The 21,905-nt window shown below is 36.2% G+C and overlaps 2 protein-coding genes across 3 annotated transcripts in view; one reads left to right on the forward strand and one right to left on the reverse strand.

Moving 5' to 3' along the window:
- Window positions 1–21,905, reverse strand: part of LOC114251314 (uncharacterized) — a 138,935-nt gene that overhangs the window by 4,161 nt on the left and 112,869 nt on the right. For both annotated transcript variants that reach the window (XM_028185528.2, XM_089729532.1), the window contains exon 3: window positions 1,230–1,448. In XM_028185528.2, the coding sequence (XP_028041329.2) occupies window positions 1,230–1,448 (219 nt within the window). The remainder of the gene's footprint in view (window positions 1–1,229; window positions 1,449–21,905) is intronic.
- LOC114251315 (uncharacterized) lies at window positions 9,464–21,662 on the forward strand. Its single transcript, XM_028185529.2, has 6 exons — window positions 9,464–9,909; window positions 10,905–11,021; window positions 18,482–18,666; window positions 19,338–19,451; window positions 20,303–20,742; window positions 21,251–21,662. The coding sequence occupies exons 1-6, from the start codon at window positions 9,801–9,803 to the stop codon at window positions 21,555–21,557; spliced, it is 1,272 nt and encodes a 423-aa protein (XP_028041330.2). The 5' UTR covers window positions 9,464–9,800; the 3' UTR covers window positions 21,558–21,662.

Consider the following 21,905-nt stretch of genomic DNA (forward strand, 5'->3'; position numbering starts at 1 on the left):
ATAATATTAATTTGAAATGGCCAGCGAAGCGGACGGGTACAGCTAGTACGCTTATAATTGTGAACATTTGTACTTCAACCAAATTAAGTTTATTTTTGGTCAGAAGGTAATCGCTGGACTTCTTCCTACGCTTCTTGGGTAGTAGACGGCGTACGGAACAACTAAGATCCCCTGTCACTCAACAACCTTTGTCCGAGTCACCCGAGGCAGGCCGGAAGCAATGTGGCACGTAGCTCTTTGGGTGTGGGAACATACTATACGAAAATACGCTGTAGGCGACGCCATTCCAGTCGTTGTTTAATATATGAGCTTTTTTACAAACAATTCATTGCTTGTGTATTCCGTCTGTATGTTCAAAACGACAGAATATTTATATTTGACATCAAAGCGCACGCGAGACACGTACAAACACGCACACCGGTTAAAGAAATATTCTAGGGAAAGGGTCGGAACGCCAGTGATCATGCATTTTTAAATGCACGAGCCGGAGAAAGGTGCTAATGATTTTTCACTCGCTTAACAAAACAGACGTGCGTAATTCTGGACAGCTTCGACATACAGTAATAAAACGTACTTTTTCACATCCCCAACGAAATGTAAGATGTAAAATCCATCACATATCAAATAAGAATCTATTTCATCATTTTGACCATTGATAATACCTATTTCTAAAAAGCGTTTTGATGTCGTCGTGGCCTTACGGATAAGACGTCCGGTGCATTCGTATTTAGCGATGCTACTACGGTTTTCGAATCTCGCAGGCAAGTACCAATTTTTCTAATGAAATACGTACTTAACAAATGTTCACGATTTATTTCCACGGTGAAGGAACAACAACATCGTGTAATAAAAATCAAACCCGCATAAATATAATTTGCGTAATTACTGGTGGTACCCCTCTTGTGAGTCCGCATGGGTAGGTACCACCGCTCTGCCTATTTCTGCCGTGAAGCAGTAATGCGTTTCGGTTTGAACGGGGGGCAGCCGTTGTAACTATACTGAGACCTTAGAACTTATATCTCAAGGTGGGTGGCGCATTACGTTGTAGATGTCTATGAGCTCCAGTAAACACTTAACACCAGGTGGGCTGTGAGCTCGTCCACTCTATCTAAGCAATAAAAAAAGTCTAAATTTTATGATGGATTTTTTAATACTCCACGCTAGCCCACCTTGAGATACGAGATCAATGACTCAACTGCTTTGTACGTATAGTGATGATTTATCGGTACCTTCTTAGCAGACACCATGGCGGCGTAGTGTAAAGGCGCAGCGATAGCGGCAGCTCGGTCAGCATGCAGACCGCACACAGTCCACAGCTGCAACGGATGGAGCGCGTGAAGCAAAGCACCGCACGCACACATCCCACTGCCCCCACACAGAGCCGCACCACTCGCAAGAGCTCCCACCGCACCGAGGTGGACAAGGAGCACCGAAGATGCGGACGCCGGCTGAAAAATTATAGTTTTATTGTAGATTTTTTTTATTGTTTACCGCAGCCCACCTAGTGTTAAGTGGTTACTGGAGCCCATAGATATCTACAACGTAAATGCGCCACCCACCTTGAGATATAAGTTCTAAGGTCTCAGTATAGTTACAACGGCTGCCTCACCCTTCAAACCGAAATGCATAACTGCTTCACGGCAGAAATAGGCGGGGTGGTAGTACCTACCCGCGCGGACTCACAAGAGGTCCTACCACCAGTACTCAGAAGAGGTCCTACCACCATTCTGCTTAAATGTCCCACTAGGAGTGCTCTGACAAGAACGACGAACAAAATCCTTAACGGTTTTTTAATGAAACCGATGTGTGCCAATATTTCTCCCACTAACAAGTAATGTATATTATTAGTTTTTTCATAAATTTGTTAACATGCCCGATTCCAGACCCTCGTCTTGTTCACGAATCCCTAAGGATAACGCATGACGTCACATTCGACTTAAGAAAATCAAAAATAATAGAGAAAGCCCAAGGCTTTGGTGATTAATACATATACCTTCTTCAAACTGACATTTTGGATAGACACCTTGAGCTTAGCTTGTTAATTAACAACTTAACTTAAAGCTAGTTTCTGAAACTTGAAGAAAACAATAGGACCTATTGGAGTAACCTCCTTTTGTTCAAGAATTAATGAGGAAACCCATTTCGCATGATTCCCATTGAATCAATTTTACAAGCTCTTCTCAATGGATAAAGATGAAGTCTTTTGTCTATCCGTAGCATAGTACTCGGTTTTTTTTCTCTTAACATTGCCGTTGCAAATTTGAAGTATGAGAATCTGTGTTGAACTTTTTTTGATGATCGATATCAGTGAATCACAATAATATAATCATGATCAACCCACAGTTGTCTACTGCCAGACATAGGCATTACCCGATTTACGCCACTAGGACTGTCTTCGGCTATCTAAATCCTAAATCTCCTAATGTTTCCTATGTCATCTAAATCTAAATACTTATAAAATTTCTAACATTTTTAAATAAAATTCTCTCTCCAAATACAAAAATAAAAAATACGTTCGAAATTTCATTTGCCGAATGCAATCCTATCGGTCGTTTTCCGTCCTCCGGAGTCGATAATATTAATATTTAGGACTTGAGCTTAGTCGAAGAACTTTATTTTTACGATTTCAAAAGCTCGCGAAAGGTATTACGCTACATGAAATATTAAAAGTCAGTATCTTTGCACAGGGGGACTGAAACCTCTGCAAAATTAATACGGGCCGAGTGAAAATAATAAAAGAAAACACACAGAATAAAGAATTAATCCAGCCTTTGTGCGGAAGTTTGTGAGGATACAAATTGCTACTGTATGAACGAGAATTTTTGTGTATCGAATTGTTCTGGATCATTCGATTGTGGTATCGTTGACTTTCATATTAAATTCTGTTTGTCGATGTTCATATTGTGTATGATTCGAACGGTTATTGGTTTGAAAATGCTAATTTTAATTGAAAACGTGAAATTCTGATGCAGCTACATGGGTGAAAACACGTTTGTTACTTAAGCATGTGTACGTAATCATCTATCGTCTATCATCTATATATATATAAATGAATTACTGTTCGTTAGTCTCGCTTAAAACTCGAGAACGGCTGGACCGATTTGGCTAATTTTGGTCTTGAATTATTTGTGGATGTCCAGAGAAGGTTTAAAAGGTAGATTAATATAAAAATGCTCGGAATTAAATAAAAATAACAATTTGTTTTTCCTTTGATTTGTCCCTCATTGCACGGATTCTTTTGTTTGTTTTAAGTTTATTTTATACAAAAGTTTAGGTCTTTTATTTATCGATTGAGGCACTACGAAGTCTGCCGGGTCAGCTAGTCTGTCATAAAATCATCGTACAAGCTTTAAATGAGCCGTCCTTACTCATACTTAAATTAGAATGCACCTTATATAATACACATAAATGATTCATACATCCAACAGTACGAACTCGGATTGTTAACATTATATTATTAAAAAGAATAGAGCAGACGTCGACCGGAAATAGCGGCGGGTGCGGTTTCCGCGGTTTCCGGCGGCATTTAGCCCGCACGTACCACTTCCGATCGGAACTGCAACAAGTAGTCTAAGGAAAAGTTGTCGACTTCTCGCATGTTATATAATCCACTAACTCTATTGATATAATTAATTATGATTCGTATTATAATTTTAAAACTTGCACTACACAACCAAGATTACATAAAATAGTCATCACTAATGTATTCTTGGAAATAATGATGCTTGTCTAAAACTATTAAAGTGTCTAAAGGCTCTGTGGCAGAAGTAGATAGAACGATGGTGCCTACCCGTGTCGGCCTACAATCCACCAAGAAATACGAAATAAAGGACTATGATTTTCATTTTGACTAGTCTAAAAATACCCATTTTTTTTATTATACTCGCACACATTTTATATAACAACCTGAAGAGACGGTATCCGAATAATCCGAATTCAATATAATGTGATATCTTTGTGCAGTGATTCGCCTAATTGAATCTTTAATCGAGCATGTACTGTTTCTTGGATCGTGGAAATCCACGAAGTTACCATACAATATTATTCACGTTAGCAGAATAAAATTTCTACTACTACGGTACTATTCTCAGCTTTTTTTTTTATTGCTACATGGGTAGACGAGCTCGCAGCCCACCTGGTGTTAAGTGGTTACTGGAGCCCATAGACATTTACGACGTAAATGCGCCACCCACCTCGAGATATAAGTTCGAAGGTCTCAAGTATAGTTAAAACGGCTGCCCTACCCTTCAAACCGAAACACATTACTGCTTCACGGCAGAAATTGGCAGGGTTGTGGTATCCACCCGCGCGGACTCACAAGAGATCCTACCACCAGTAAAAAAACTCGGCTTGGAGAATAACTTATTTTTTTGTAAGAAAGTTTTTTTTTTAATACGCTTTTATCAACTTCATACGTATGTTAGTATGTAACGGAATCTTTCAATATGATTTTGATCCCCTTTCAAAACGTCGGATTAACTCGAAATTTGGCATACTTATTAAGGACCGATGACAATTCAATATTTTAAGCAGTTTGATCCGTTATCCTTACTAGAATTGCTAGGATTATCGATTTTTTGTTTTCCTGAGACCCGGAGTCTCTATGTCAAGGCCAAGAAGGGAAACAACCAGGCGCGCCGATCACCTATTTCACGGATAAGTTACAGACTGACTCGGATGAAATTATTGAAAAATTGAAAATATATATTAAAAAAATTGAAATTTAACTAAAAAATTAAAAATATATAATAGTTTAAAAAACCAAAAAAAACACGCTTTTATAGAAAATCCAACTAAAAACAGAAAATAAATTTTAATAAATTTGAATTAAAAATAGAAGAATGAAGAAAAAATCATTTTATTGTAAAAAAAACGTGTGGGGTATGTATGAATTGATTTATGTTAAATTATTTCGCTTTGTTTAATTGTATAAATTCCCTAATATTATTTTGTGAAATTTCATTACAAATAAAATTGAGACATATATCTGTAGCTTATTGATTAATAACCAAATTTCTTGTGTATTATGCTTAAATATGGCCCGCCGCACCAACATATCTATTCTCAGGCAGTTAAAAATAGAAAAGATTCCACGTCTATCCACAACCTGCCTACAAAGAATATTGCGGTATTTTGGTCATGTTGCACGCAGGGATACCAGCAATTTGGAACGCCTTGTGGTGACCGGTAAAATAGAGGGAAAAAGGCCTAGGGGTAGAGGTCCCAAACGATGATCGGACCAAATAGCGGAGGAACTGGGGATACCTGTCAGCGACGCACTCCACCGGGCTGCAAGGCGGAATCGATGAAGACAGCTCTTTGACGGAGTCGGACGGAGTCACGATCCTCAGCAGTGAGGGACTGATCGAAGAGAGAGAGAGAGAGAGATGCTTAAAGGCATTTCAGTCATTACGTAGTCGATATACATTTTTCGAACTCAATTCTTGTCACGTTTTCCGTACAAATATGACAATGGGTATACAATAAAACGAAGAAAGTATTGGAAAACATTATTAAGAAACGTTTAGAAGTTTTTTTTTGCTAGATTGGTGGACGAGCTCACAGCCCACCTGGTGTTAAGTGGCCACTGGAGCCCATAGACATCTACAGCGTAAATGCCGCCACCCACCTTGAGATATGAGTTCTAAGGTCACAGTATAGTTTCATAGTAGAAGTTTTTTATTTATATCTGTTTTGAACACCAAACGCTGTGTTAAGAATTTGATAAACTTTGCTAAAAAAACGCACCCGTAATGTGCTTATTTCTTAAGGTAATTTTTAAACAATTATCTATGTACATATTTCAAGCAATTTCAATGTATGGCTTTTAAAAGAACAGTGTACGCATGACTCAAAATTCTATTTTCTTTAAGAACAAAATTGAAACTTTTATTGCATGTCTAAGAATGTGGAATGTTTCATCATTTTTTAAAGATGTTATTCAGTGTCTTCAGAGTCGCTTAAAAGAAAATGTGACGAAAATATTTGGTTTTTTTTTTTCAACATCAAATCTAATAGAAAATGTTTTCTATACTTCGGAACTTGGTTTAAATTACAGAAACCTCTAGTTGGTCCGTGAACTTGTTTGAAGTAAGTTCAAAGTCGACTATTTCGAGTAATTTCGTAATAGCCCGTTTGGACATTTTAAATTTTAATTAATACATAGATCTTTACGTATGAAGTTGTCGTTTTACAGCACTGGCCATTTGCAACGTAACTTATGTATGTCTGGCATTAAGTTCTAAATTCAAATGAAATCTATTTTTAAAATATTTTCAAATTCAGTCATTTATTTGTTGATTAGTGTTTTGTTTTCATTACATTTGTATATTTTTCATCAATATGGACACGATAAAAATAAGATTGATTATGAAATAAGACTTCCGTCGCGATAGCAATGCCACAAAACGAGCCCACAACATTTATAACGTCAGAAGCGAACAAACGAATGCATAACTCACTATTGAACGTTTCCGATATGAAAATTTTGACCTAAAAGAACCCCGTGGCGGTCCAAAAACTAAAGCCAACAACGACGACTTAAAGGTGAAAGTGGAAGCTAGCGAAACTCAATTTACCGCTGAGCTAGCAGCAGCTTTCAACGTTAGCATTAAAACAATATTGGTCCGTGTGTATCAAATTAGAAAACTATAAAACTAGATAAAGGCTTAATACTTACTGTACGTTGTAACTATACTGAGACCTTAGAACTTATATCTCGAGGTGGGTGGCGCATTTACGTTGTAGATGTCTATGGGCTCCACTAACCACTTAACATCAGGTGGGCTGTGAGCTCGTCCACGCATAAAAGCAATAAAAAAAATTAAAAAAAAAAATTTGATTTTAAGAAATGAATTTTTTTCTGGCCATCGAATGGTGACATGGTTAGTGAAGGTGAGTGATTTCCACGATTGCGGACATGGTAACCGCTGATAATCCTTTTGAAGAAGAACATGTCATTAGCGGTCAGGAAATAGTACCGTTGATAATCATTGCTAATAAACGTCAGGCAGTAATTATGACGCGACTGCCCGAAAAAATTCAGAGCACTGACTGTTTAAACACCTTATTTCAGTGACACTAGCTATAGTTATAGTTCTTTCGCAGGGGCACTAGAATTATTTATTTATTTAATATTCTTTTACTTATTCTTTAACTTATTTCATGTTGAAATCTCTTCCAGTAGGCCCGCAAAAGGAAAGAAGAATTAGGGACACAAACCTAGTGCATACAGTAAACATTACATATAATAATATATACATATTACAAGATACAAAACAATATATATATATACATACAAAAACACACACACACATTACATTTTACATTAATTAATTTTAATATTTAATTGAGATTAGCCTATTCATTTCATAACGATCTTTGATGTTTCTAGTTTTCGAATTTTGGACGGTCCGCGCTGTATGAAATAATAGAATATGGTATATGCCATACTAATTAAATACTACTCTATTGATTTTTCTCGAATAATAAATCTCTTTAGCTCGACAATTATTTTCAACAGACTGACATTTGCTTTCAAGCGTCTATTTCTGATCATTTTGAAAGAATCTGTCAGAAATTGTGGTGTTATGTAAGAGTAAATTTTGCGTTACAGTCTCGTCATACGAGATACGAATATATGTGATGAAAATCTCAGATACTCACTTCTATTTGGACAAATTATTTGTTCAGCACTTCTTGCTTAAGGTGTGCTTGAAACATTACTTAGTCGGTTAGGCAAAATGTCGGAGGCAAGTGAACAAGCTTACGATCGCAAGTGTAATTTGCTTGCTTTCTGATTGAGATCTCAAAGGATTCGGTCGCAAGGAAGTACTCTGCTTTCAAATGGATTTTATGATAAATACGTAGTACCGCCGTTTAATTTTAGATCGGAAATGCTTTGTCTTCAATGTTACGTTACATTTCTATTGTCTTTATTTATAGCATTCGAGTGTAAGCTGTTTGATGTCTACTGGAAATGTTGATAATGTAAATTTAAATTTTCTGTTCGCATCGAAATTAGCTGTGGACACTCCTCGCTTATAGCTGTCGAAAATAAGGTAACAGGCAATGTAGATAATTCTGAATTTCAACTCAGAGTTAATGACAATGATATTGACAGATTACACTTTTTTTATTGCTTAGATGGGTGACGAGCTCACAGCCCACCTGGTGTTAAGTGGTTACTGGAGCTCATAGACATCTACGACGTAAATGCGCCACCCACCTTGAGATATAAGTTCTAAGGTCTCAAGTGTAGTTACGACGGCTGCACCACCCTCCAAACCGAAACGCATTACTGCTTTACGGCATAAATAGGTGGGGTGGTGGTACCTACCCGCGCGGACTCACAAGATGTCCTACCACCAATAAAAAGGACCTTGCATTGTATTTATAGCTAACAAGAATTCCGCACGATGTATGAACGAAGTGGCCATCGTATGCGCACTAATAGACACAGTAATGATAAATGTAACAAAACTTCGATCGAAATGGCTATTTTGTGGTTTTTTTTTTTTTCATGATTTCATAAGTATCAAAACAGCAGATAATTGTTTTTCAATTGTTTTTAGATAAGAATGGTGGGATGTAGAGTAAAAACAAAAACAATTTTCTACACGTATGTGGTAGTCAAACTTTAGTTGAAACGAGCATCGTCATTAAAATTACTAGCTTATTAAGCTTTTAGTGAAACTACGTTTCGCAGGTTCAAGCTTTAAAGTAATAAATGGGATCAAAATTATATAAGGATGTGTTGCATCTTCACCTGCTGCGGTTGGATGATTGATCTGTTCCAAAGGTATTTCTAATTTATTAAATAAGCATTCTTTAAAAATCTTATAAATCAACGAACACCGGCTGCCCTCACGAAAAAGTCTCACGTTCCGCCTGAGCCTGAGCGTGTCTGAGAGAGCGCGGAGCAAGCGATAGAGAGGCATGATCGGCCCAAGCATTAATTTTACGAAAATATTGTAAATTTCAAATTAACTCCATCTTTGTATTATACACAAAATAATGATAATTCAAGGGTAGTAACTCAATTCAAAACAGTTTGCAATTTTTCGTCAATATTTTTTATGACGTTATCAGACAACCATTCTTTTTCTTTCGTTTGGATGAAAGCCCCTTTTTTTTTATTATACCAAAAATACATTTTGTGCTTAGTTCTAACACAGAGTAGTCCCTAATGTAATTAGCGAAGTTTCCATTGTAAGTATTGGCAATTTTTGTTTATTTTACTGTTTAAGTAAATTAACACTTCAAGACATGAGTTCTAAGTCTCAGATTTACAGTGCAATGGCTGCCCCCACCCTCAAAACCGAAACGCATTACTGCTTCACGGCAGAAACAAGCAGGGTGGTGGTACCTACCCGTGTGGACTCGCAGCACGCCATTACAGCACCATGACATTTATTAAAAAAAATTACAAACAGCAGTAGAAAAACAGTGGTATTTGTTCCCGTAATTGGTGTGAAGAAAATTTGCTTCCCGTATGTAGCTAGCTTTACTTATGCTCTTTCTTAGCCCACTGAGTTTCTCGCCGGATCTTCTCAGTGAGTCGCATTTCCGATCCGGTGGTAGATTCTGCGAAGCACTGCTCTTGCTAGGGTCAGCGTTAGCATCACTCCGGTTGAGCTCATCTACTAGTGAAGGTTATGTTGAAATAGCCTCTCAAGGCTATCAGCTTAGGTAAGAAAAAAAAATGCTCTCACTGATGGACTTGCTCGAGATAAAGATAGTGGAGATAATTTTTTTCAGCATTAAATTGTTTACTGCATTTCAGACTGTGGACGTTCACGATGTCCTGCTGCATTAGTTCCGCTGTTGGCTGCGCGTTTCTCACAGCCTCAGTGTCAGGGATAGCCCTCGGATATAATTATTCATTAGCAGAGTATATCGATTTAAAAGGTAAAAACGCCACAAAAGAATTAAGACGCACCCCTGAATACTTTTGTACCTACTATCGTTATGCTTTCGTTTTTGCATTTTATAATGAAGTTCACATAGAACTATTTTTAAAGTATTTAAACGTATTATCTATACTATAATTCAATTGGTTTTGTCTAGCCTGATTGAGTTAAACAAAAAATCTTATTGTTACATTTATACATTTTGCTAAAATTGTTCAATTCAAGTTTGTCTATTTGAAAACAGATAGTCTGCATTTATTTTATATGTTTATTATATAGATAACTCAATGGGCTCACGACCCTCCTACGGTGCTAAGTTGTTTCCGGAGTCTATTGACATCACAACATTAATACCCCCGCCTATTTTGGGACACGGGGTCCAAATCACTATTATATTGTATAGGGGCTGTATCACCTTTCTAGCCGGAATGGATAATTACTTCACGGCAGATATGGGCAGGATGGTCGTACCCACTGATGCGGGCTTTCGACATGATACTCAAAGAACGCTGCTGACGTCTCTATCGATGTTGTATCGATGTAGTTATTGTCAGTTATTTGAGTGGGTAGTGTGATAGTTACGGTAGGCGTTAATAACGCTTGAACACATTTAGAAGTGAAACTTCTAATGCGACTTCCAACAAGGTTGCGTTAAACGTTTAACGCTACCATACTAGAAAGAGACAGAGCGAGAGTGAATGCGTGGCACTCGAACGCATGCGCGTAGTAAACCTGCGCGAGCGTTAGCATCGAGTAGCGTTCAATATTTTAATGAAGTATTTAAAAAAAAAAAAAATTATTTTTCTATCTATAATTTAAAATATATAATATAAAGGTTGAAGATGTCTGATTTAAGGATGAAAAATGAAGAAAATCACAATACTACACATCGAAAAAGAAGTTGCACTTCATTCACGTGCACCAAGTTGCACGCGCGCCGTTTTTTCGATCGCGATCAAGTTATCCTTTTAAAACGCATTTTGCTCTTTCCAGAAACCAACGTCTCCGTTTACATAAAGCGAGGTGTTTTCGACGATGAGATCGCGGATGACATGGAATGGCGTCGAAGCGGACATATGCCGATCGCCGGACACATCCGAGAGGATAACCGTATGTCAATCAGTATTAGCCACTTGAAAATTAGCCGTCTCGTGCTTAATTCAAAGTCGATTTTATTTTAAACGTCTCCGGATAATCATTCATATTTCTGCTCGTTACCTGACCTTCAACCATAAAATGGCGTCGAAGCGGACATATGCCGATCGCCGGATACATCCGAGAGGATAACCGTACGTCAATCAGTATTAGCCATTTTAAAATTAACCGTCTCGTGCTTAATTCAAAGTCGATTTTATTTTAAACGTCTCCCAATAATTATTCATATTTCTGCTCGTTACCTGACCTTCAACCATGGAATGGCGTCGAAGCGGACATATGCCGATCGCCGTATATGTCGGCGTTAAGCCAGGATTTACACACATAAGTTCTTTTACAATGAAAATACAATACAATTCTATAAAACTTTAACATTACTTGTTTACAACAAAAAGCCACGCCTGAGTTATTCAGTGGTTTTTACACAATTAGCCATTTTGTGTTGGTTATAGCAACTACAACTTCTTTTAAACAAACAAATGTAATTACTGCGAAACAATTCACAAAACATAGCTTAATATTCAAAATACATATTTTAGTGATTTTACATGACTCACATTTAATTTATTTTACATGAATTACTTTTAAGTAATATTAACTAACATTGTTATTATCCAGCCTAATAATAGATGGCCCCAACAACATCATTGCATAACAATTACAATACTTAATTAAATTATTAGTACTGTTAATTATAATATAAATTATTATTAATATTTATGCTTTATTCATATTTAATCATTTATACAGTCATTTGTGTTTTTAAACAATAATATAAACATTAAACATATTCTGAACATTTTCACATCAAAACAGTGTCTGCTAATTATTAAATATGGTAGAATAACAGTTTTGTTGCTAATAATAAATAAATATTAACATATAATAAACTAATCTATATATTATTATGTTAATTATTGCCAACAGTGGCGTTTGCGCCCATACGGCCATACTGATTCCAGCGCGTCCCTTGCGCTGTTTTAGCATTTCACATAACAGTAAACAAGGCATATCCCCTACTGGGATCTGCCCAACACACAAGGCACCATTCACCCTTACGAGATCTAGCTAACACACAAGAGGATTACCCAACGGGATTTACCAAACACACAAAGCATCACCCATACGGGTCTAGTTAACTCGCAAGCCATCACCCTTACAGGATCTAGCCAACTTACCAGGCATCACCCTTACGGGATCTAGCCAACACACTCGGCATCACCCATTCGGGATCTAGCCAACTCACAAGGCATCACCCACTTGGGATCTAGCCAACCCACAAGGCATCACCCTCTCGGGATCTAGCCAACCCAAAAGGCATCACCCATTCGGGATCTAGCCAACTCATAAGGCATCACCCATTCGGGATCTAGCCAACTCATAAGGCATCACCCATACGGGATCTAGCCAACTCATAAGGCATCACCCATACGGGATCTAGCCAACAAGACCAGGTTTAAGGATTCGCATGGTGGCCCGCCAGCGTTTTAGGAAGGATAATTGGATAGGAAAATAAAAGTAGATACCATAACAAATTATAAATCATTTTACAGCAGAACAAATCTCTCTGCCCATACGGTCAATTTGTCAGTTATCAGAATCCTCTGACATTAAGAGGATAGATTTACCTATATCAAACCGTTACCATTACCAAACCTTTACCTTTACCAAAACACATTAGATGACAGAGACCGCTCGTCCATCCATTTTTTACCAGCTGATTCAACTTCCCCTAATTCATCATTCAGCGGACCATTTTCAATTTGCTTTATTTTAATGACTGGTAGGGAACATCATCCTTCTAATGCCTCTGCATTTTTGTTTTATTGTTGTGCTGCAGCTTTTAATCAACTGTAATTCTTAAAGCTGCCTGTCAGATCTTATTAATTGATATTTTACAAACATGTGACATTTATGACCCATCAATAGTTCAGCATGCCTGTTGACCATGCTCGCTCTCTTTGCAATAATGTGGTACTGAATTTCATATTGTTCACAAGTTTTTGAAACTCCTGAATTATCTTTTATCTTGGTGAATTTTTAAAAGTGACAGGTTTCCAAAAATGGAACTAAGATTTTAAAAACAGAAATCACATAGAGATCTGTGCCATCCTTTTTCTTGACTAATAATAAAGCAGCACCCCCACTAGAAACCTAGGGTGCAGAGAGTTAATCACTCATCCAAAAATAAATAATTATGAAAGGAAAAGTAATAATATGGAGCTGCTGAACAGGGATGAGCTGTCTCTTATTATGGCATATTATTAAAAGTTTATTTTTATTTTTATTGTAATATGCTTGAACTCCTCACAATAAACAGGAGACATACAGTATGTACAGCGTTGTACTATCCTATCCAAATTAATTATTTCAAATCCAACTTTTATCTGCCTGATCACCATCTATGAGACATGATTTGCAAAAGTTACATGATGATTGAATAATGACTCCAAACTTGAGCGTTCACTGGATAGAAACTTATAAAAATAGATATGTTCTCCTCAAAGAGTGCAACACTGAGAAGTTATTTTTAAAAGATTAAAACCTATTAGGATGTCAGCAAGACTGTCAGTATTACCATATGATTATGATTACCATATGAAATTCTATAATAGTTCTAGTATTTTTCTCCATTAAAAGTCACAATGCTTTGTTTTGAAATCAGTTGACCCCTTATGCTCAAAAACTTTACATGAAGTTGTTTAGCTTACTAAATTAGATCTGCAATGATTTAAGTCTTAATTGTGGTGATACGTTTGTCATCTTGACGGCGGTAACAAGTTTTCTCGAAATTACGCAAGTGATCCAGTAACCACATTTAAAACCTTAGTGTTACTAAAAGTGCCACGAAAACTGAAGGAATCATTATGTGATTGTGATAAAACTGAGTTATGTTTAGACATTATATTTACAGTACATTTTCAATTTGACGCTTTCGGAACGTTTTTAGAATCGATATTATTTAGGAAGCGAAATACATACCACAGCGTATTTCTCAATAACTTGGATCGAATAAATTTAAGATAAATACCTGAAATCAGTATTTTTACCATCTCAGCGTCAGTAGCTTTTCCAAAACATCCACGGTCTAGAACTCATTTTAAATATCCACAACTTTACTGAATGCATGGATCAGTTCGTCCCTCACTTGCTCCAATGCGGTTCAATACAAAGACCAGATATCGGCTTATGTCTTGCTTGCTCTTTTGAACTCGATGTTCATGCGATGAAACAATTAGCTTCATGATAGTTTCGTCCACATTTCCGCATCGGTCTTGATGTCACGCCCTCATCGGAGTTGAACGGCGGCAAATAAAAGTTATAATGCCACTACAAGGGTACAGCATTTGCAGCTATCATCACTTTTCGCCTTTTTAATACAGGTTGAGAGACCCATCACTTGTTCAACAGTGGGCTACTTCATTCGGAGGCTTACGATTAATTTTGGGGCTGTGATCCCACTTCTGATGTCGGCGTTAAGCCAGGATTTACACACATAAGTTCTTTTACAATGAAAATACAATACAATTCTATAAAACTTTAACATTACTTGTTTACAACAAAAAGCCACGCCTGAGTTATTCAGTGGTTTTTACACAATTAGCCATTTTGTGTTGGTTATAGCAACTACAACTTCTTTTAAACAAACAAATGTAATTACTGCGAAACAATTCACAAAACATAGCTTAATATTCAAAATACATATTTTAGTGATTTTACATGACTCACATTTAATTTATTTTACATGAATTACTTTTAAGTAATATTAACTAACATTGTTATTATCCAGCCTAATAATAGATGGCCCCAACAACATCATTGCATAACAATTACAATACTTAATTAAATTATTAGTACTGTTAATTATAATATAAATTATTATTAATATTTATGCTTTATTCATATTTAATCATTTATACAGTCATTTGTGTTTTTAAACAATAATATAAACATTAAACATATTCTGAACATTTTCACATCAAAACAGTGTCTGCTAATTATTAAATATGGTAGAATAACAGTTTTGTTGCTAATAATAAATAAATATTAACATATAATAAACTAATCTATATATTATTATGTTAATTATTGCCAACAGTGGCGTTTGCGCCCATATATACATCCGAGAGGATAACCGTACGTCGATCAGTATTAGCCATTTTAAAATTAACCGTTTTATGCTTAGTTCAAGGTTGATTTTATTTTAAACGTCTCCGGATAATCATTCATATTTCTGCTCGTTACCTGATCTTTAACCATGGAATGGCGTCGAAGCGAACATAATATATGTCGATCGCCGGACACATCCGATGCGATAACCGTCCTTCAATCAGTATTAGCCGTTTTAAAATTAACCGTTTTATGCTTAGTTCAAGGTTGATTTTATTTTAAACTTCTCCGGATATTCATTCATATTTCTGCTCGTTACCTGTTCTTCAACTAAATTAAGCCCTATCAACTATCTTGTATAATCTATTTATAATATGCCCAGGGTACTCTGGTGACAGTAACTAGTTATTTTTGCACCAGCCACTTCTACGTACTTGCTGTTTCTTTCCATGAATAGGATTTCTTACCACCCAAGAACCAATGGAAGATATATTTGGATTGGCGAGCCGTCAAAGAGTTATTTTAACGGTGACCTTTCGGTAAAGCTTCATAAGAGCTACATTAGAAAACACTACTCCACTTAATTTATAAGAACAATAAAAATTACATACATAGCTTGTACTCAAATAATTTTCTAAATACAATACTTTGTAACCGAGCGTAAAGACAAACATGTAAACATTTTCAATGAGGTAAACTTTGTATTTGTTTGCATGCGAAATTGGTTCCATCCAGTACACAAGCTTTAAAAGCTTTTTAAATTTACTTTAGTGCTCATAAAGTTAAAAGAGAAAGTAACAAAGCGCAATGTATAGTTCAAAATTAATATAAAACTGTAACACCTTCTAATTGATACATTGAAATTTTTAATAAGACAAAAAAAAACATTGGTTCTAATTATGTAATTGGAGTGCGCACTTTTTTTGTTATGTACAAGATATATATCTAAGGCTCTGTACGATAAATGAAATGACGTGAAACAATGATGGGATTTTTTTTATTGCTTAGATGGGTGGATGAGCTCACAGCCCACCTGGTGTGAAGTGGTTAGTGGATCCCATAGACATCTACAATGTAAATGCGCCACCCACCTTGAGATATAAGTTCTAAGGTCTCAGTATGGTTACAACGGCTGCCCCGCCTTTCAAACCGAAACGCATTATTGCTTCACGCCAGAAATAGTCAAGGCGGTGATACCCACCCGCGCGGACTTAAGAGGTCCTACCACCAGCAATAATATCCTTGCATAATATCGTTTCGAATTCTCTACAATGCAAATTTCTGTACAATGATCAAACAAACCCCTTATACATATAACGTTCAATCCTCATCGATCAAGCAGGTACATTGTTATGGGACTTGTATCGATTTTGTCGGCGTTTGTATAATAAACAATTTATTTCCACATGATATGAAATAGAATGTTACGTTTTCTCAAATTTACTTATAACACAGGGATATGAACAATGAAATTTAAAAGATTTTTCATTGTACGGGTACGCGACCCTGGCTTTCTGACACGTCATTACGGATCCTCCCGATCCATTAACGGTACTTTTAGGTACCTCAAGCACCGGTCACCGTCCTCGCCGAACCCGTCGCTTGCGACGAAGGGCTCGATGAGTAAATTAACCCATAGACACAGCCCACTGAGTTTCTCGCCGGATCCTTTCAGTGGTGGGGATAGTGGCGAAGCACTGCTCTTGCTATGGCCAGTGTGAGCAACACTCCGGCTTGAGCCCCGTGAGCTCACCTACACGTCAAGGAGAAGCTGAAATAACCTCTCAAGGTTATCAGCATAGGTAGGAAAAAAAACCCTGGCTTCTTGCACTGCCTGCTACTACTTTTCCCATATCCATCCGTAGACATACTCCCTGGTCTCGAGACTCAATATTTAAATCATTATTCTGTCTTAATACTAATAGGGTAAGACGTATTTTAAGGCCATACATACAGATATCGCCATCATACTTCTTTCTCGTCATGATATTCGCTTTATCGTTGCCGCCATTAACTACTTCCCGAATCCTGATCGAATGAATCTGATCCTGAGGCGCTCGGGTAGCCGTTAGCAAAACCCACCACTACTGGCTGAGCCCTTGCTCGCCCATCTGTCCTGTTGAAACTGGAAAGACCTCCGGGCCACCAGTAATTCCTCAAACATAAAAAAACTTCGTCCTACGACAAACCTCAACCTAATTATTCGCTCCGGAACGAAGAACGGAATATCCTTTATTGGAATGCATCTGAGACTTCGAGTTGTAATTAGTCGCTCAGTATCGAACCGTTTCAACTTCTATCCACCTTAGACTAATAAATAAATAAACGATTCTTGTCTTCAGAACTGATTCGTCAAAGGAATTAACAATCAATTTTAAATTTAAATCCTTCTTGGAATTTTCAAAACATCACCAGTTAAACAAGGAAAGCATTTGTAACTTATTGAGCAAAATGAAATGATAAAAACTAATATACTGCTATATTTTAATAACACGTGGTCTAGAATATAAAATCCGTAGGGTACCAAGTTTGATGAGTTGTATTCCAACTTTGCACATATCAGAATAACTAGTAATCTAGATTTTGAATCGTCATGACTTCTCTTTAATATTTTAATAATGTTATACCTTTAAACGTGCAATTCTTGTATATATATAATCTGAATTTCGGAAACGGCTCCAACGATTTTCATAAAATATATTATACAGGAGATTTCGGGGGCGATAAATCGATCTAGCTACGATTTATTTTCAGAAAATGTTGTTTTATTCGTCTTTTAATAATTAACTCTTCCCGACATCTATTGGCGAATAATAATACTATTTTTCTTAATTGAGGGCAACTAACCGCTTTAAAGACACAATAAGATGGCGTTATCAAAAAAAAACCGAGTAAAGCTCGATCATCATCTAGTAATACTTATAGTTCGAAAATTAACCATCATACTTAAGTTTTCTACAAATATAAACATTCCTTTGGTTTTTTAAAACACAATGATAAAACATTTAAAACAGTTCTGAGTGTTCTTGCAATAAATAAATAACATAAGGCATATTACTATAAGATAATACGCATTTGTTAAAAATCTTTCTGTTGTTGTGTATAATTATAGAGTACTTAAAGCAGAAAGTAGACATGATGATAACATACATTTTTTATTCCGCAAAAAAATACCCATCCCGGAAATCTGTTAAATATATAAAGACCATAGTAGAAAATATTTGTAAGCCTACATACACATGCATTGGCTGAAAGGTCTTTTTCCAAGCACGTATAATTTGATTCTTATAAAACGATGTTCGCAGTAATGACTGGAGCACCAGAAGAAGAAAATCCTCAAGCATCGAAGTCTGGACGGAGATTGGACGATTCCATTTTCGAATCCGATGATCAGAACAAGTTCGAAGGCTCACTGATGAGGTTAACCGCCAAGGCCCCGGCCTTTAGCACGACAACCAAACCGGCCACGAGCGACTTGGAAATGGCAGAGGTAACAGTTTAAATAATACAATAACTGTTGTTTTTTTTTCGGCCTAAGGTACCACCAACCCTTTTCTAACCGATAGTGTTGTAAGAGGCTACTAAGAGATTTTCCGGAAGATTGGCAGCATTGTTTTTTTAGTATCGCGATAGTCAACAGTAGTAAAGTAGACAAGTAATCGTGCGCTCCATTTTGAAAGGGTCCAGGATCATCCGTTGTGCAATGGAATTGTGACTTCGACCTCATGTCTCAAAGTGGATGTGGGTATTGATGTTCTTATGTTTATGGACTCCGCTTATCTCTGGTAACTACTTAAAACCAGATAATAATAACAACTATATAAATGAAAAACTTAAGATAGAATGTAGCTCTTACGGGAACTATTAGGTACAGTTCTGATAAAATTTCTATTAGTTTCTATGAATAATAGACAATATACTGAAAGAAGTATTCGAAAATGATATGTGCGAATAAATCCGTTTATTTGAGACATTGTATTATTTAAATACATGAATGCGAAATGCAGTCTCGATGTGGGAAACTTTCATTTTCCATTTAAATTGAATTTTGAAACGCGAAATCTTATATGCAATATTCGTTTTTACATTAGATTCGCTTATGCTGAATCTACAAATTCTTCGATATGATCTTTAAATTCATTATTTATGCAACCCGTTCAGATAATGTCGAAATACCAACTAGGCTCGGTCGATCAACTCAAGGCTATTCAAGGCCTCATTAACATGAGAAAGTCGGGGGATGCACGTGATACAACTGCTAAAGGAGCGGTGAAGGTAATAATAATTTTGTTAATAAACTTTATTATAAATTGACATTAGTATTTGATCTTCTGACGGTACTAAAACGTTTACTTCGGAATTTAAACCTTAAATCGAAATTTCGAGAAGAATTCATACGCGCAAAACGTCAATCTATTAATAACGTGGTCAAATTGATTAGAATCAATCATAGATAATAAATACTATCAATATTTAAGAGAATCAATTCATATTACAAAAATTGGAAGTTTTTATGTAAATATTTAATATCATTGATAACTAAATGAAATATAAATCGCGATATTTCTATAAAATAGACGATAAAATGCCAAAAATGTAAAATATTATATTTTAAGTAACAATTTATAACTTAGTGATATCGGAGTGAATGCATTTTGTTTTGGCCAGAGAACAAACTACCTTTGCCACCAGTGATAATATTACCTATAGTATTTGTCTTTTTTATAATTGATTCTAATGTTCTTTCTATAGCCTAGTTCTGTAGCGTATCACTAACAATATACATGAATATTTATTAATAGCGCACGCATTCGAACCTCGTCTTTTTTTTTATTGCTTAATTGGGTGGACGAGCTCACAGCCCGCCTAGTGTTAAGTGGTTACTGGAGCCCATTGACATCTACGACGTAAATACGCCACCCACCTTGAGATATAAGTTCTAAGGTCTCAAGTATAGTTACAGCGGCTGCCCCACCCTTCAAGCGGAAACGCATTACTGCTTCATGGCAGAAATACGTAGGGTGGTAACTACCCTCGCGGACTCACAAAAGGTCCTACCACCACAAAAAACGTCTGACCGTGTCTTTTGCATGAAACTTTTCTAAATGTGCTAATCTTTGTTATAGTCAACATTTGGATACGACGAAAGATACCTACCACACTTTCCAGCATTTCCTGACCCAATGATGTCAGGTAGGAGAATAATGCCCTCGAATATCAACATCAACGTGGATAAAGCCGATAGCTCTTTACGAAAAGCAGTACCAGAAGCGAGTATTAATGAACCCGATAAATGGGGTAGACGTAAGGCATTCCCTGGCGCCATCAACGATGTGGCCTATGATTATTTAGATAAGAGCCCTAAATATCCACCTCCAGTGACCCCTAAACCAGGCCCAGTGAGACCGACAAAATTAAGAGCTTCATCCGCTATATTTCGGCCAACCCACACGCAAAAAGTAGTAGAATCATCACCAAAAATGGATTATGCGATTTCGAAAGAAGTTGACCGTGATCTTGAAGAATTCAAAGAAAAGCTAATGTTGGACAAATTTGAAAATCCCAAGTTAGTACATTAATACTATTAAGCCTATAGTTTATATGTGCTTTTATTTCATCCCAACTCATCTTTTTGCATTTAATTTCATAGCAAATACCACCCTCCTGACTGAGCCCGTGCTCACCCAGCTGTAATGGGGAAGCTGGAAAGGTCTCCGGGTTGACAGTAACACCACCTATCGAAAAAAAATCAGCCCAATTGATTACAGTCTCAAATAAATCAACTTCATCTCATTTCGTTCCATATAATTTTTCATGTAACAGAAAACGTATTTAAAAATTGAGTATTGTTATAAAATCTGCACTACTAAATGCCGAACTTAAATAAACAAAAAGACCTGTGCAGTCCATAGCATGCCCCCTACCATTAGTAAAAAGGTTCTCGTTATCTTAGTAACATATATTCGTAAAATATTCAATATTTATTATTAACTCAGAAAAAAATTATATAAAGCTACAAAATACCACAGATTAAAATATGGAATTTTGGCATATAATCAAAAATTGCATTACAGTTTAAAAAGCGATGTTTTGAAAATGCCTAAAGAAGAATTTATCAAAGCTGAAGATGACTATGAAGCTGATATAAAAGGTCTTCCAGTCAGAAAAAAGAGGAATGTTAGCGAAGTTAAGAAATACATCGAACCAGCATCGTGCGAATCGAATGTTGTGAAGAAAGATAAAAATATCGCATTTTCAATCATCAATAATAATAATATATTTAATTTAGCATCGAGGATTGCTGAGAAAAGTGCAACAGCACAAATGAAAACACAGAATGCTCGTACCAAAAGTAAACTTCTATTAAAACTACAATCATAGCATTGAAAAACAGAACAGTTTTAAAAAGACTGACACAATTATTACAAGAATAACAAAGTAAGAATAAATGGAGATCCGTTTATAATATTTAACAAAATGGTGTAATTATTGTTCGCTAAAACCAACAATTACGTGATATATGTATGTTTCAATGTTTATTAAGTTATGTGAACTGTATTATGTTATTAAATTTTTAAAAGTCTAATGTGTTTGTCTTTTTAGATAGAAAAATGTCAATATTAAGCATATTGCTTTTTCAAGGTTTTTAGTATTAATTTCTTGGAGTTTCTCTGAAGGATTGAATCTGGAACGAGGTGATCTCACAGAGAACCAAAGTTATCGACATAG

The sequence above is a fragment of the Bombyx mandarina genome, chromosome 08, assembly GCF_030267445.1.
Source record: "Bombyx mandarina strain Sakado chromosome 08, ASM3026744v2".
In the NCBI taxonomy this organism is placed as follows: Eukaryota; Metazoa; Arthropoda; class Insecta; order Lepidoptera; family Bombycidae; genus Bombyx; species Bombyx mandarina.